The 17,532-nt window shown below is 34.5% G+C and overlaps 1 protein-coding gene across 1 annotated transcript in view; it reads left to right on the top strand.

The window, feature by feature from the left end:
- The window catches only part of LOC100712703 (heat shock factor protein 3-like), a 41,701-nt gene extending 38,733 nt beyond the window's left edge, over positions 1-2,968 (top strand). The window contains exons 12-13 of the mRNA XM_063245555.1: positions 1,836-1,899; positions 2,640-2,968. Coding sequence (XP_063101625.1) covers positions 1,836-1,899; positions 2,640-2,968 — 393 coding nt within the window. The remainder of the gene's footprint in view (positions 1-1,835; positions 1,900-2,639) is intronic.
- Positions 2,969-17,532: the final 14,564 nt, after the last annotated feature.

Below are 17,532 nucleotides of genomic sequence, written 5' to 3' on the forward strand. Positions count from 1 at the left end.
GCATTTCTTTCATCACATTTATCATTTCTTCTTTTTCCTAGGAGATTATTTCTGATTTGAGTTCTTTTTGATTTGATTTTGAGCTTCAGAGTTTTTTCTTTCCTTCATTTGACATCATTTCAGGAATTTCACATGTATGGCTTATATTTTCTCTTGTGTCCATGTTTCCTTTGCTTGGTTGTGTTGGGCTGGAATTTTGAGATTGCATTTTGCTCTTTCATTTTGACATTTTCCTATATTTCTGGGTTTTGAGTGATGTTTCCCTATGCAGTGAAGATCACCTGGCTCACTTTTGGCTCCTGGGTCAAACTGCTGGCAACTACTAGCCAGTTGGAGCTTGGTGGGCGTGGGGCAGCTGGGCTCATGAGGACTCCCTTGTGTCCTCTGGTGATTTCAGATATAGGGTGTGGTCTTCCTGCTTGGGAGTAGCTTTAAGAGGCTTCCTTGTGCACTGGAATTCAACTGGAGCACCCAGTCAGGGCCTGGGACTGGCTTCTGGCCCTTGCTGTCTGTTTGAAGTTCACTGGGCGGGCCCAGGTAGGCCCTTGTGTACCTCCCATGTGTTTTAGGGTGATTTCAGATGCAAAGCATGATCTTAGCACCTGGGAGCGAAGTTCCAAGGTTTCCCCATGCACTGAGATTAAACCCAGGCATGTGGTCAGGGCCCAGGACTGGATTCTGGTTCCTGATAGCTGCTTGGAGCTCACTGGCCATGGCCCAGCTATACGGGTGACATTTTAATGAGAACATGTGCTTAATTTTTTTTTTTGATCCTTGGGATCAAATTCATTACCTCACACTTACCAGGCAAGCGCTTGAGCTACTGAGCTAAATCCTCAGCCCTTAATGAGAACATCTGATAAAAGGAGTGTCTGTGTATTTTACACTATGACATAGAAAAATAGCTGAATATTAAGTACACCATTGAATATAAATTAAACAGGTAATCAAATTTCAACTTTATAAAGAAATCATGCCTTTTGACTGGACTGAATGAGGTGTTAAATGACCATAATTATAACTGGAATTTGTAAAAGAACCAAAAAATGAGGTGTCTGGGCTGTTTTTTAAGTAATCCTCTATTTGTATTAAGCTCTGTTTCAACCTACTATGACTATCAAGAAAACATAGTTCAGAAAACAGATAATTGCCTGTAATAGTCTACTTCCAAGTCTTTTTCTCTTAGCTTATTGTAAATTCATATTTGTTATTTTAAGACAAAATTCAAAACTCTATTTTCCCCCAATTTCTTTCTCCACGTAGGCAAGATCTCCAAATGGAGTATTTACTTTTTTGACATTAATTAATAAGTAATAGAGCCAGAATCTGAAGGATCGTTACTTTTTATATTACTTAGCCAAGATGACTTGAAAAAAGTGTTGTTTTATTTCTGCTAGAAATACTAGGCATGTTAAATAAGTCCTATCATCAGGTTTAGATATCTAGGTTCAAATCTAAAATTTAATAAATTTGCTTATGTCTCGTCAAAAATATTTTACAGCATTAGCTTAAGCTAAATGTCAACTAGACCTACATTGTATAGTTGGCTCTCACTAAATTATGAGTTGCTTTTCCTCATGTCTAAAAATTAGTGAATAAAGAAATTTACAACCATTACAAAACAAAATAAATAGAAATATTTCTTCCTCAATTTCATTAATCTTTCCAGGCATAAGCTTATTTTTGGATCTAAGGTTGAATACTGCTCATTATAGTTGCTAAGCACACACCCTCACCCCCAGTCTAAAGAAAGAGATTTTGTACACCTTGTATGTAAATTTATCTCTAAGAATGATTGTTTGATAAATATTGTTGTGTTCTCTCTTCCTATCTAGAGTCTACCTTTCTTGGAAAATGAAGAAGAAGTGATAAGTCTACTTGACGCCAATGCAAAAGAAGGTATAAGAGAATATTTGTAGAGGAATTAGTCTTATGTCCTAGTCCCAACCTCATAATTTACTATCAATAGTAACCCCTGGAAAATAATTTAACGTCATTGAACCAGTTTTAACTCTTTTGTAAACTACGAATAATTCCTTTTCTTGCTTCATAATTTCCTTTGAATATTGATTCAGATAATATACCTGAAAGAGCTTGATAACTAAATAAACTTGAAGGATACAATATTATGATGTGTCTGGTTTTAACGCAAAAATAATACTCAAAAACATCTCAGAGAGATTTTCTGTAATGAGTTTAGATTTTTCCATAGAAGATATTTCTTAGAAAGTAGGCTCTTGGTTGTTTTACTAAACTTAATCCTCCATAGCTAGGCTTAGATTTTATGGGACATGTATTATGAAATATTTTTATTTAGTTGTTAGTGCTTTTCCTAAATCCAAAGCATATTTTGATATAATTGCATGATATTATTCTCCTACAGAGAGATTATTCTAAAAAGATTGAAATAGTAGGTATAGTAGGAAAGGATGATACTATCTTCTAAGAAGTAAGAGCATACTAGTCATGGTTAAGATGCTCCTTCAGTAGCAGATTTGGACAGTGTGACTCAGAAGACTCGAAGAATACCCCGTCATTCTGTTCTGGGACACATTTAACAGCATAAGACTTGTAAATTATACTTTGTCCTACCCTCTTTCATCTCACATTATGTATAACAAATCACTGCCTTTCTACAGACAAACAGGTGGTCCAGTCCAAGAAAAACACCTTGTTTTCCTCACTAGATGAGATGTTGATGACTGATTTTGGAGAAGAACTTCAAGATTCTAGTGACCTCCTTTTGAATGCTGTGAAGAATCCATCAAATGTTTTACCAGATTTACGTGACCATGATTATATTGCCCTGAATATTTCTTCTCAACAATATGTTGCAAATCCTATTGAAAATGTTATGCCCCACTTAGGTATGGAAAGCAGTGGAGAGTGCAAACTATTTCCCTGTTTCTTTCCTAACTCTGTTACTAATTTGGTTGAGGAATCTATTGAAATTGACCCTTCTACTTGAATTTAGTTTGAGCTTTCTCCAGTTTAACTTTCTGACAAAGAAAAAAAAAAGACAAGAACTCTTACCTTTGTGCATTATATTTTCTTGTCTTGCTTAATTTGTTTGTTTGCTTTTTGTTTTTAAAAAAGTTTCATTTTTTGCCCTCTCATATCTAAGCAAATATCATAGTTGAGGTAAAATTCAAGCCACAAAAAAAGGATAGGAAATGCATCAAAATTCTGAGTTAACAAAAAGTCATTTTTTAAAAGCAGCATTCTTCCAATTCTTTGGGTCCAGCACAGAAATTTGTGTTAATTACCAAAGAGTACAGTAGTTTTCTAAATAAATAGTAAATCTGTGTGGTTAATTTCTACTTATAGGAAAAAAATATGTCACTAAGGGTTTCTTGAGACAGATCTGGTTTTTAAAAATAAGCTCATTTGTTAATTCTGAAAAAGGACAGCTCTAATGTTTTCTCTAGATTTTACAGGACATTTACTTTACATTTTACAGTTTTTTATGTAAGTTTTATTGACTGTACAGCTTTTACTTACTAAGGGAAATTAATTTTCAACATAAAATGAAATTTTATACACCAATTATTGTAAGAACTGTAAGAGATGCTCTAACCAAGTTTTTCCCCAAACTTAAAGAAACCTAATTACTTAATATAAATTAAAAAGGTACATTTCAGTCAACCATTTTCAACTATATCTCCCATCTCTGCAGTTGCTGCAAGTTCATGCTAACATGAATGTAATTCTTTTATTATTAATTATGCATCAGTAGTGTTATGTTTTTAGTCAAACTGAAACAGTTTGTATACAATCTTTTCATACAGAAGCATTAATATTTGCTCAGCCAGAGGGTTCCACAACATTTAAACTCTAGATTATGTATTTAGTAGAGGAAACATTATAAAAACAAAGGCAAGATTTCTGATTTTCAGAAGATTCAAGGTAAATTTTTAAAACATCAATTTTTAGCACTTTTATACTCTTTTATTCCCTTCCACTAAACTCTGCTTACAAACTTATTGTATGCTTTTTTGTTGGTTTACAAAGTTTCACATGTGCTTCCAGTTAACTCATCATCAAAGGAAAAGAAAGATCTTTATCATTGTTTTCAACAATCGTATCTTAAATAGTGTATGTTCACTTAACTATGATGGTTTATATGTTTCAATTTCTTATTTTATTTTGTACCGGGAATTGACCTCAAGAGCTTGTGCTTGCCAGGCAGGTGCTTTTGCCACTAAGTTATATTCCTGACCCTATGTTTGAAATTCTTAAAAAAAAAAGTCTAGTCTTCATTTTATTGAGGACTGAGCATTTATATATGGGAGTGAGCCTTGTATAATTTATAAATTGAAAAATAAATTTTGTTGTCACTGTTATTTCACATTACACAAAGTTAATAAAGAATTTAGCATGCATTTCATAGTGCCTCTTTTGTGGTAGATGAGACTTTATGACAAACAAAATGAATACAGCTTTTAGACTGCATTATTAAATGGGTAATAAAATAGCACACATAGTTTACTATTACATTTAAACAGAAGTAAAACTGGCCTAGGGGACCTAATGTTCAACAAGTGAATATTGCAACTGGACTTTTCTTTGATTTACTGTCTTTTTTTTTTCTATAGACCACCTATAAAAAAAGAAGTATCCTTATGCTAAGTGGGATGGTTATATAAAGTAATCTTGATAAATTCTCTTGGAGCCTGATCACTAAGTAAGTTCCAAAGAACATGGATTTTGCTCTTGTTCTCTGAAAGAGTCATGGCTCCTTATACTCAGCCAGACACGTACCCAACTGCTTTGGTTAACATTCCTAAAAGGGTACATGTCTGAGAAAAGGTGAAATGTTTCTTTGGGCAAAAATTTGGTTACATAAAAGGATGTAGCTTCTCCTTAATTAGAAACACTATATGAGTTGTGAAATATGTAATGGAATTTATTTTGATATTAGCTTACTCAATGAAGATTTAGAAGCTACTAACAGCTGTCCCTGAAATTCCAAATTATGAAAAGTTCCCTCTTTTACAATAGAAAATTTTGAAATGGGTTAGCCAATCTTACTTGGCCTGGTCAGGACGTTGTCCTTTAAAAATGATTATTGCTAGTAATGTGATTGTTGCACACTGGAGAAAGAGATTCACTCCTTTACTTTAGTTCAAGAAACAAGATTTTAAGGAAAGATAAGTCTTTTTGAATGTTTTACTCTTGTGCTATAGCCAAAAACAGAGTAGAATGAACAAAATATTAAAACTCATCAATTAAGATGATAAATTACCATTTACTTTTCCATTCTTCTGAATCATTTTATTTAACAATATTGAGAGCATGTTTTTTGCCAAGAACTGGAGATAAAGAAATGAACAAGACAGGGTCCTAATCACGGTGGCTCTTATACTTTTAAAGGAGTCAAATTAATCATAAAAGTATATAATTTTACTTAGATCAAAGAAAAACAATGGAAAAGGAGATTTATTTTGCTTGTTTGCTTATTATCTACTCTTCTCAAATTAGAAGTTACAAGAGCAGAAATTTACGACTTTTTTCTGTATAAGTGTCTAGAATGTATGTTTATTGAGTAATGAGTCAAGTTATCTGTTAAATAGAAAAAGCTATTTCTTAGTGCTTGGGCAGAACTACATAATTTTGGAACAAAGGATTACCTTTTCATCCAGTGAAATTTCTGAGGTGATGCTTTTTGTTTACTCCACTCAGAACCAAGAAATATTCCTAAGGTGAAAGCTTGAAATAAAGCAAAAGGCCCCACATGTTTTGGAAGGTCTTACCCTGCCCTGTTTCACTCGGAATTAAACTAGGCAAAATGATATTAATCATACTTTTGTGATCAAAATGATACTAATCATATTATATTTCTTTTTCTTTTCTTCAACTATTGTTTATATTTCTCCCACATTTCTCTGCTGAACTGACAAAGAACTCAGTCTGAATACTACCAAGAGCTTCCTAATCTAATTTTTTAAAAAATTTTAACCTGATAGTTATTGTTTTACAACATATATACATTCCAAAAAATTGATTAGAAAATTTCTTAATATTTTAAGTAACATTAGTTTTCATAAAATACAAAAATCACAAAACTAATGAAGTAAAAATACAAACAATACTGAAAAAGCACCTACTGTTGACTTTGCTAAATCACATCATATGGTTTAGTATCAGCACAGTTTACTGATCCAGTGTTGTCACAAATAGCTAGATGTTTAAATATGTCTTGTCTTCTCTTGTCTTGTCATGTCTGTCTTTGTCTTGTCTGTTCTTGCCCAATCCTTGGTAGTGCCAAACAGGATAAGCCTTATGAGAAAAAGTAGTAAACAACTTAAAATCATGTATGTTGCAGTAACCAAGCACATCAAGGAGGCAAGTTTTGGTGATCTCTGAAAATCTAGGAATTCATCCTGGTGACTTCTTTTAGGTCTGTTTCCTTTAACTTTGTTTCTCTGTTTCCCAATTTTATCCTGTTGTGACATCATCCTTGTTGCCCCATGCTCAATGGGAATGGAGGTCATATTTCACTATAGATCATAAAAACCATTTTTTTCATTTCAGCTAACATACCCTTGGGGAGTATTTGAATTTCCTAACTTCCTGATCATGGAGTTGATTATCATACCTTGGTAGAATATAGTTATTAGGAACAAAAGCTACTAAGTACTCTTCAAGAAGTGCTCAAGCCATGAGACCATGATTTCTAAAGTGTAGCTAATGGAGCTGAGATTATATGTTGCAGACAAGAAAAAAATGAAGGTAGCAACTAATTACTCACTAGTAAAACATTAATGAGTCACAGAAAGGATATCATATACTAGTTTAACTTTTCTAAAAGGATTGAAGGTGATATCTCTCTTTTATACTTCTGGGCCATTTCATGTACATTAGAAGACACTTATACACCACTTAGAATTCTAGTTTGTTACTGAATTCTGGATTTCTTCAAAGCAAGAGTATTTTTTACTCACCTTTCTATGTTTGGTACCAGCTCAACATCAGAGACAAAGAACACATCCAACAACTAAATGAATTAGAGTATGAATAAAAGAACACACTTTGTAGTGGTGTACAGTTTTAGAAATTGGAAAAGGTTTTTTTCAAGAAAAGCTAGAGTTAAGCTGGACATGGTACTACACACTTGTAAATCCAGTACTTGAAAGACTGAGACAGCAAGAATATGAGTTTCTCACCAGCTTGGGCTACATCAAATTTCGGTCCAGCCTAGACTATACGGCAAGACCCAGTCTTTATATAAATAAATAAATAAATAAATAAATAAGCAAACATTATAGAGTCATTCTTTAAAATATATAGCCTCTAAGGCTTTGCAGACTTGTTTGAGTCTTATTTGAGTGCTACACCATGAATATGTGAACTGCAAGATCTTAGAATATTCACTAGCCAATTAGACAAATACTTATTACACTTTCAATAGATTTCAACCACAGTTCAAGGCAAGTGAGACATATCAATAAACAATGCATAAAGCTATTCCCTCATATGGCTTGAATATTACATTTTAACAAATAATAAAAATTAGAAGTAAATAACTAGAAGTAAATTATATTTCCCACTCTTGCATTCTCCACACTAGAATGTCATGGATATTTTAGTCTAGGTCTGTGGTCTTTGATAATAAAACCAGATGATGAGATATTGGTGTAGTGTTTTGAAGATTGAAAAATGATTATCAAAATAAGAGTGCTTGAGATAAATGTAAACATGTATTTAAAATATCAATGTATCCAAGAAGTAGTCTCTTAGATATACTGAACTTAGATATACTGAACTTCCACAAGAAATTTCAGTACCAGACTGAAGAGGAAAAGGCAGCACAATGAGGCACAAAAAGATGTGACAAAAGAGAAAGGAAGAGTATTACTTTCAAGATTAGGTATATGATAACAGGAAGTATAAGCATAGGACTATGAATAAATTCAAAATGTTTATATTGATTACATTCATGAAGATACATTTGCCTCCAGTTCGTGTTTATCTGCTTTTACCAAGAGAGAGAGAGAGAGAGAGAGAGAGAGAGAGAGAGAGAGAGAGAAGATAGAGGAAAAAGAAGGAAAAGGAAGAACAAGAAGAAGAAATAGGAGGAGGAAGTGTTAGAGGAAGAAGAAGAATTTCATTTATCTGAGAGTTCTAAACTTCAGAGGTCAGTGAAGCCCATGATCCAGCAGAACATATAAATGCCACAATCCAGAAATGGGATTCCACTTTCACTTCCTGGTCCCTAAAACAAATAAATAGTCTGGGTGTGTGAAATGCAGTGGTTGTAAAAGAGACTAAGGATATGCACTATGGAAAGTTTATCTATTTTCCATTTAATCAAATTTGGACAGCGTTGTGTAACATGAAAAAGCACATATATCAAGTCTATTTGTTCAAACGTGGTTCAGTTCTATAATTTCTTTGCTGATTTTCTATCTGGTTGATCTGTCCCTTGGTGTCCACGGTTTGTTAAGGTCTCCTGTTATAATTGTGTTATTGCTTATTTGATTTTTCATTTCTGTTAATACTTGTATTGTATAGCTGGGTGCATTGGAATTTGGTGCATATATATTTAAGACTGTTGTCTCTTGAAGTTTTCCCCTAACTAGTATGTAGTGACCTTCTTTATCTCTTTGGATCATTCTTGGTTTGAAGTTCATATTGTCTGCAAACAGAATAGTTACCCACACTTTTTTGAAGATTCCTGTTGCATGAAGTATTGTTTTCTATCCTTTGACTTTCAGTCTATGATTTTCCTTTTGGGTTAGATGGGTTTCTTGTAGGTAGCATATGGTTGGATGTTGTTTCTTGATCCATTCAGGCAGTCTGCTTCTTTAAATTGTTGCATTGAGACCATTTACATTAATGATTATAACTGTCATATATTGGTTTATTGTTGACATGTTAGCTTTTTTGCTGTTTTGTCTACTTTTCCATTCTGTTTAATTGTCTGCATTGCTTGGCAGTTTTTTGCTCTGTGTATCTCAAATATCTTTCAGTATTCTTTGCAGGGTTGGTTTGGTGATCATGAAGTTCTTCAGCCACTCTTTGTCAAGGAAGTATCTTATTTCTCCATCCATTTTGAAGGACAGTTTTGCAGGGTACATCCATCTGGTTTGGAAGTGGTTTTCCTTTAGGATCTGAAATAGTTCACTCCATGCTCTGCTTGAAATCATTGTTTGTGTTGAGAAATCTGCTGTGATTCTGATAGCTTTTCCTGTATAGATGATCTGACTGTTCTAACAGCTTTTAGTATTTTGTTCTTATGTTGGATTTCTGGGATGATGATTATTATATATCTGGGTGTAGTTTTATTTTGGTTATGGCCATTTGGAGTTCTATATGCTTCACTAATCCATGTGTCAGTTTCCATTCTCATGTTTGGGAAATTTTCAGCTATTACTTCTGTAAATAGCCCCTTGATATCATTTCTGTTGTCTCCTTCTTTTTCATTTATCTTAACAATCTTATGTTGTTTTCCTTTGCATACTCTTGCAACTGTTGAATTGTTTTTTCCTGATTCCTTGTTATTTTTTAAGATATTCCCTTTCCTGTTCACTAGTTACAATCTTGAATTTGTGGTATGAAATTCTGTCTTTGCTTTCATTAAGGTGATTTTGCCAACTTCCAATGGAATTTTTGATTCCTGTATCTCTCTTTGAATCTGCTTCATGCATTGTTTGTTTCTTATATTCTTCATTCAGAGTTTTCATCTTTTTGCATTGGTCCTCTAATCTTTTAACTGTGTCTTCTTTAGATGTGTTCAGCATTTCTTTCATTACTTTTATCATTTCTTCTTTTACCTTTGAAATTATTTCTAATTTGAGTTCTTTTATACCTTCCCAGATTGGGCTGGAGGTTTGAGATTGCATTTTGGTCTTTCATCTTGTCATTTTCCTATATTTCAGTGTTTCAAGTGATGTTCCAGAGCTTCCCCCTGGTGTGTTGGAAATCACCTCATGTTCCACCCAGCAACATCAGAATACACATTCTTATCAGCAGTATATGGGACATTCTCTAAAATAGACCATATACTAGCCCACACAACGTACTTAAGTAAATGCAAAAGAATTGAAATTATCCCATGCATGTTATTGTATCATAGTGCCATGAAACTAGAAATTAACGATAAAAGAAATGGAAAAACCACAACAAACACATGAAAGCTGAATAATACACTCGAGCAATCCACAGGGCACAGAGGAAACTGAACAAGAAATTAAACAATATCTACAAGCAAATGAAAATGCAAATACAATTTACTGTAATCCATGAGATGCAATGAATGTGGTCCTCAAAGGAAAATTTATGGCACTGATTTCCTACATCAGGAAAACAATGAGTACAAATAAGCAACCTGATGCTACACCTCAATCATCTAGAAAAAGAAGAGCAAGCCCAAAACCCAAAAAGGGGAGAAAATTATAAAGATCAGAGCAGAAATCAATAGAGACAAAGAAAACATTCCAAAGAATCAATGAATCAAAGAGTTGGTTCTTTGAAAGAATAAAATTGATAAGCCCCCAGCCAAACTTACTTTAAAAAGGAAAGAAAAAAACTCAAATTCATGCAAGAAGGAATGAAAATAATTACAGACTCTGAAATAATTATAGACTCTGTGGAAATACAGAAGATCATCAATACCTATTTTCAAAGCCTCTACTTTCATAGGTTCGATAACACAGAAGAAATGGACAGAATCTTTGAAACGTGAACTACCATAGCTGGGTCAAGAAGGTGTAAAACTACTGAATAACCCAATTTCTATTAATGCAATTGAAAATGTAATTATATCCTTACCAACAAAGAAGAATCCAGGCCCAGATGGATTTACTTGGAATTCTACAAGAAATACAAAGAAGACTTAATGCCCACACTCCTCAAACTCTTCAATGAAATTGAAAGGGAAGTAATTCTTAAGTCATTTCTTGAAGCAAATATTACTCTACTACCAAAACCTGAGAAAGACCCAACTAAAAAAGAGAACTATAAGACAATCTCCCTAATGAACACATATCCAAAGATTTTCAATAAAATATTGGCAAATAGGATGCTTCAAATCAAGAAGATTACACACCATGAACAAGTAGGATTTATCCCAGGCATGCAGGGATGGTTCAACATATGTCAGTCAATAAATGTAATCCAACATATCAATAGAGCCAAAAGTAAGAATCACATGATCATTTCTATAGCTGCACAAAATGCTTTTGATAAGATCCAACACTCACTCATGATTAGAACCTTACACAGAATTGGAATGTATGGTCTTAACCTTAATATGATAAAGGTCATCTACGACTAACAAATTGTCAGCATCGTATTAAATGGACCAAAACTGAAAGCCTTTATCTTACAAGGTACCTTACAAGACAAGGATGTCCTTTATCACTGCTCATATTCAACATAGTACTAGAAATACTAGCCAAGGCAGTTAGACAAAAGAGAGAAATAAAAGGAGCAAGGAAAGGAAAAGAGAAAATTAATTATCATTATATCCAGGTGACATGATACTCTATGTAGAAGACCCACAAAACTCCACTGAGACACTCCTAGATATAATAAATAACTTCATCAATGTAGCTAGACACAAAGTCAATACTCAAAAATCAATAGTATTCTTATAGACTAACAATAAAATCACTGAGAGAGAAATAAAAGAAGCCACAACCTTTACAATAGCATTAAAGGAAATGAAATACTTAATAATTAATCTCATGAAATATGTAAAAGATTTACTCATGGAAAATTATAATACCCTGAAAAAATCAAAGAGGACTTCAGAAAATGGAAAGACATCCCATGATCACGGATAGGAAGAATACATATTTTGAAAATGACCATTCTCCCCAAATTTTTATGCAGATTCAATCTCAATGAAAATACCACTAACATACCTTATAGATCTTGAGAAATCACTACTAAAATTCATCTGGAGCCAGAAGAGACCTAGAAAAGCAAAGGCAATTCTAGACAGCAAAGGGAAGGAAGAAGGCATCATAATCCCTGACTTGAAATTATACTACAAAGCTACTGTAATAAAATCAACATGGTACTGGGATAAAAACAGATCTGAAGATTAATATAACAGGTTAATAAACACAACCACAACTAACAACACACTCAACCACCTTATCTTTGATAAAGGGGACAAACGTGTTTACTGGAAGAATGATAGTCTCTTTAAAAAGTGGTGATGGAAAAACTGGCTTTCCATATGCTGAAAACTAAAAATAGACCCATGCTTATCACCATGTACTAAACTAAAGACTATATGGATCAAAGATCGAAATATCAAAACAGAAACACTAACTCTGTTGGAAAAAAAAATCTTAATGACATAGAGGTAGGAGAGAATTCGTGAACAAGAATCAAACCAAATGGGAAATACCTCCCAGAATCAATAACTGAGATCACATCTTATTAAAGAGTTTCTACATATCAAAAGAAATCTCCAGAATAGTGAAAAGATAACCCACAAACTGGTAAAAAAAAGCTTAGTGAACTGCCCTCAGAAAATGGATTTCTGTCTAAAACATATAAAGAATTTAAAAAAAGATCAGACCCCCAACATTCAAAGACCCAATCCAAATATGGGCATCTGAGATGAATACACAGATCAGATGAGGAAATACAAGTGGCAAACAAATACATTAAAAAAGTTCATCATCATTAGTCATTAGAAAAATGCAAGTAAAAACAGCACTGAGATTCCATCTCACTCCTGAAAGAATGGCCAGGATCAAGAAAACTATCACCAATAAATACTGGAGAGGCTGTGGGGAAAAGGGACTTTTCTGCACTTTTAGTGGGTGTGTAGACTGGTGCAACCACTGTGGAGGTCAGTCTGGTGATTCCTCAAAAATCACAGATTGGAAGTCCCGTTTGACCCAGCTACTCCACTTCTGGGCATATTCCCAGAAGAACTGAAAACATCATACCACAGTGATATATGTGCACCCATTTTTATAGCAGCACAATTGGTAATAGCCAGACCTTGGAAACAGCCTAAATGCCCATCAACTGAGGAATGGGAAAAAAAGTTAAGATATTTTGGGGAAAGAGAGACAACAGCTGAGCAGAGGGAGCCTGTTCAGCCCCGCCCACCACCTCTCCAGCTTGTTGAGCTCACCACAGCTGCCAGCTGGAAGGAGGGAGATGAGCTGAGCCGCTGGAACCTGCTCTGGCCTTGTCTGCGACCTTTTTTGACCTGGAGAGCACCAGCACTACTGCCACTGCCTGGAGGAGGAAGCAGCCCTGCTGAGGAGGTTTGAGACCTACCTAGACCATAGGGGGACCCTCTATCAGCCGGGGGGAGTTTTGCCATCAAAGGAGCTGCATGACTACACAACATACAATCCCTAGGACAGCATGAGATCCTGGCTTTGGTGGGCTGGGGGTCTGCTGGGCTTGCAGCCACACTAGATTGGGTTTATCAGGATTTGGAATTGCCTGGACCACATCTGGTGGCCTTCTTTCCCTCAGAGGATCTTTGCTACCAGAGGGGGAAACTGTACAGCTTGAGGAGGCTTTAGGTCTACCTGAGAGGAGTCTGGCAACTATCTTTAAATCCAGGGGCTCTGCTGCACAAGGAGGGAGATACACTACCAGAGGAATCCCAAGAGCCCAAGTCATAAGAGACAATCTCCAACACACCCAGGGGAAACTCTGGAACAACACTTGAAACACGGAAATATAGGAAAATGACAAAATGAAAGACCAAATGCAATCTCAAACATCCATCCCATCCCAAGAAAGCCTAGGAGCCATGTACATAGAAGAAAATACATGCCATAATACCTGAAATACCTGAAATAATAGTAACTGAAATGAAGAAGCAACTCCAGGAAGCTTTAAAGAATTAAAACTAGAAATAATCTCTCAGGTAAAAGAAGAAATGATAAAAGAAATGAAGGAGATGCTGAACATATCTAAAGAAGACACAGTTAAAAAATTGGAGGAACTAAACAAAAAGATAGAATCCCTGGATGAACAACATAAAAAAACAAACAGAATATATAAAACAGATGCACAGAGAAATACAGGAAATCAAAAATTCCATTGAAAGTTGTAAAAACCGACTCAATGAGTGTGAAGATAGAATTTCAGACCTTGAAGACAAGACTGCAGCCAGTGAACAGGAAAGATCTTTTAAAAATAACAAGAAATCAAGAATAACAATTGAACATCTGCAAGATGACGCAAAGAAAAGCAACATAAGGTTGATAGGGATAAATGAAAAAGGAGGAGACAACATAAAGGATGTCAAGAGGATATTTAGAGAAGTAATAGCTCAGCATTTCCCAAACATGAAATTGGAAACTGATATCAGCATCAGTGAAGCATATAGAACTCCAAATAGCCATAGCCAAAATAAAACTACACACAGACATATAATAATCACCATCCCAGAAATCGAATAAAAGAATAGAATATTAAAAGCTGTCAGAGAGAAAAAACAGATCACCTATAAAGGAAAACCTATCAGAATCACAGCAGACTTCTCAACACAAACAATAAAGGCAAGAAGAGCATGGAGTGATGTATTTCAGATCCTAAAGGAAAATGATTTCCAAACTAGCCTGATGTACCCTGAAAAACTGTCCTTCAAAATCGATGGGGAAATAAGACACTTCCACGGCAAAGAACAGCTGAAGAACTTCATGATCACCAAGCCAATCCTGCAAAGAATACTGAAAGACAGCTTAGATACCCTTAGGATAAAACCACTAAACAAAGCAGACCATTAAGCAGAACAGAAAGATAAAGATGCAATGACAGAAATATGACATGTCAACAATAAACCAATATATAACAGTTATAACCATTAACGTACTCCCTTGCAATCAGGCAGTCATGAGTTCAATCTCCAGTACCGATAAAAATGAAAAAAAAAAAAAAAACCATTAACGTAAATGGTCTCAATGCACCAATTAAAAGAAATAGACTGGCAGAATGGATCAAGGAACAAAATCCAAACAAATGCTGTCTACAAGAAACCAATCTAACCCAAAAGGATACTCACAGACTGAAAGTCAAAGGATGGAAAACAATACTCCGTGCAACACGAATCCAAAAAAAAAAAAAAAAAAAGAGGGGTAGCTATTCTGTTTGCAGACTATGTGAACTTCAAACCAATAATGATCAGAAGAGATAGAGAAGGTCACTACATACTGGTTAAGGGAAAACTTCAAGAGGAAGAGATAACTATCTTAAATATATATGCACCAAATTCCAGTGCACCCAGCTACATAAAACAAGTAATATCAGAAATGAAAAACCAAATTAGGGATAATACAATTACAACAGACGATTTTAACACACCGTTGACATCAATGGACAGATCAACCAGACAGAAAATCAGCAAAGAAACAAAAGAATTGAATCACACCTGTGAACAAATGGAATTGTAGACATATACAGAGTATTCCTCCCAACAACAATAGAATATACATTCTTCTCAGCCATACATGGGTCATTCTCTAAAATAGACCATATACTAACTCACAGAACATATTTAAATAAATGAAAACGAGTTGAAATTATCCCTTGCATGTTATCAGATCATAGCATTATGAAATTAGAAATTAATGATAAAAGATACTGCAAAAATCCCACAAACACATGGAAACTGAATAACACACTCTTGAGTAATCAGTGGGTCAAAGAGGATATGAAAGAAGAAATTAAACAATACCTACAAACAAATGAAAACACAAATACAACTTAGCAGAATCTGTGGGATGCAATGAAAGCTGTCCTCAGAGGAAAATTTATTGCACTGATTTTCCACATCAGGAAAACAGAACAAATACAAATAAATAACCTGATGTTACACCTCAAACATCTAGAAAAAGAAGAGCAAGTCAAGCCCAATGCCAAAAGAAGAGAGGAAATAATAATATCAGAGCAGAAATCAATGCAATAGTGTCTAAGAAAACAATCCAAAAAATCAGTGAATCAAAGAGCTGGTTCTTAGAAAGAATAAATAAAACTGATAAGCCCCTAGCCAGCCTTATTTTAAAAAGGGAAGAAAAAGCGCAAATTCATGCAATAAGAAAGGAAAAAGGTGAAATCACTACAGACGCTATAGAAATACAGATCATCATCAAAGGATTGATAACACAGAATAGACAGATTCATAGAAACATATGAAGTACCAAAACTAGGTCAAGAGGATGTAAAACTGCAATTCCTATTAATGAAACTGAAAACGTAATTAAGTCCTTACCTACAAATAAGAGACCAGGCCCAGACAGATTCACTGCAGAATTCTACAAGAAATACAAAGAAGATCTAATGCCGATACTCCTCAAACTCTTCAATGAAATTTAAAGGGAAGCAATCCTTCCCAAGTCATTCCTGGAAGCAAATATTACTCTAGTACCAAAACCTGAGAAAGACCCAACTGAAAAAGAGAACTACAGACCAATCTCCCTAATGAACACAGATGCAAAAATCCTCAACAAAATATTGGCAAATAGGATGCAGCAAATCATCAATAAGATTATACACCATGACCAAGTGGGATTCATCCCAGGTATGCAGGGATGCTTCAACATATGTAAATCAATAAATGTAAACCACCATATCAATAGAGTCAAAAGTAAGAATCACATGATCATCTCTATAGATGCAGAAAAATCTTTTGACAAGGTACAACATTCATTTTTGATAAGAACCTTGCAGAAAATTGGAATTGGAATAGATGGTCTTTACCTCAACATAATAAAGGCTATCTATGACAAACCAGCCGCCAATATCATACTAAATGGCCAAAAATTGAAGGCCTTTCCTTTAAAATCAGGCACAAGACAAGGATGTCCCCTGTCACCGCTCCTATTTAATATGGTACTGGAAATACTAGCTAGAGCAATTAGACAAGAGAGAGAAATAAAAGGCATAAAGACAGGAAAAAAAGAAGTTAAATTATCAATACTTGCAGATGATATGATACTCTACATAGAAGACCCCCAAAACTCCATTGAAAGACTCCTAGATATAATGAATAAATTCAGCAATGTGGATGGATACAAAATCAATACTCAAAAATGAATAGCATTCCTATACACTAACAACAAAATCACAGAGAGAGAAATAAGAGAAGTCACAACCTTCACACTAGCAACCAAAAAAATGATATATTTAGAAATTATTCTCATGAAAGAAGTGAAAGACCTATACAGGGAAAATTATTATACACTGAAAAATGAAATTGAAGATGACCTCAGAAAATGGAAAGACATCCCTTGCTCACGTACAGGAAGAATAAATATTGTGAAAATGGCCATTCTCCCAAAACTGTTATACAGATTCAATGCAATCCCGATAAAAATACCATCAACATACCTCATAGATCTCGAGAAATCTCTCCTAAAATTCATCTGGAGTGAGAAGAGACCTGAATACCAAAGAGCGTTCTAAGCAGCAAAGTCAAGGCAGGAGGCATCACAATCCTTGACTTGAAGTTATACTACAAAGCATCTGTAGTAAAATCAACATGGTACTGGAATCAAAACAGAGCCAAAGATCAGTGGAATAGATTAGAAGATACAACCA

This window comes from Cavia porcellus, unplaced genomic scaffold (assembly GCF_034190915.1).
Source record: "Cavia porcellus strain 051 isolate PalLab524CR breed Dunkin Hartley unplaced genomic scaffold, mCavPor4.1 scaffold_3, whole genome shotgun sequence".
Lineage (NCBI taxonomy): Eukaryota > Metazoa > Chordata > Mammalia > Rodentia > Caviidae > Cavia > Cavia porcellus.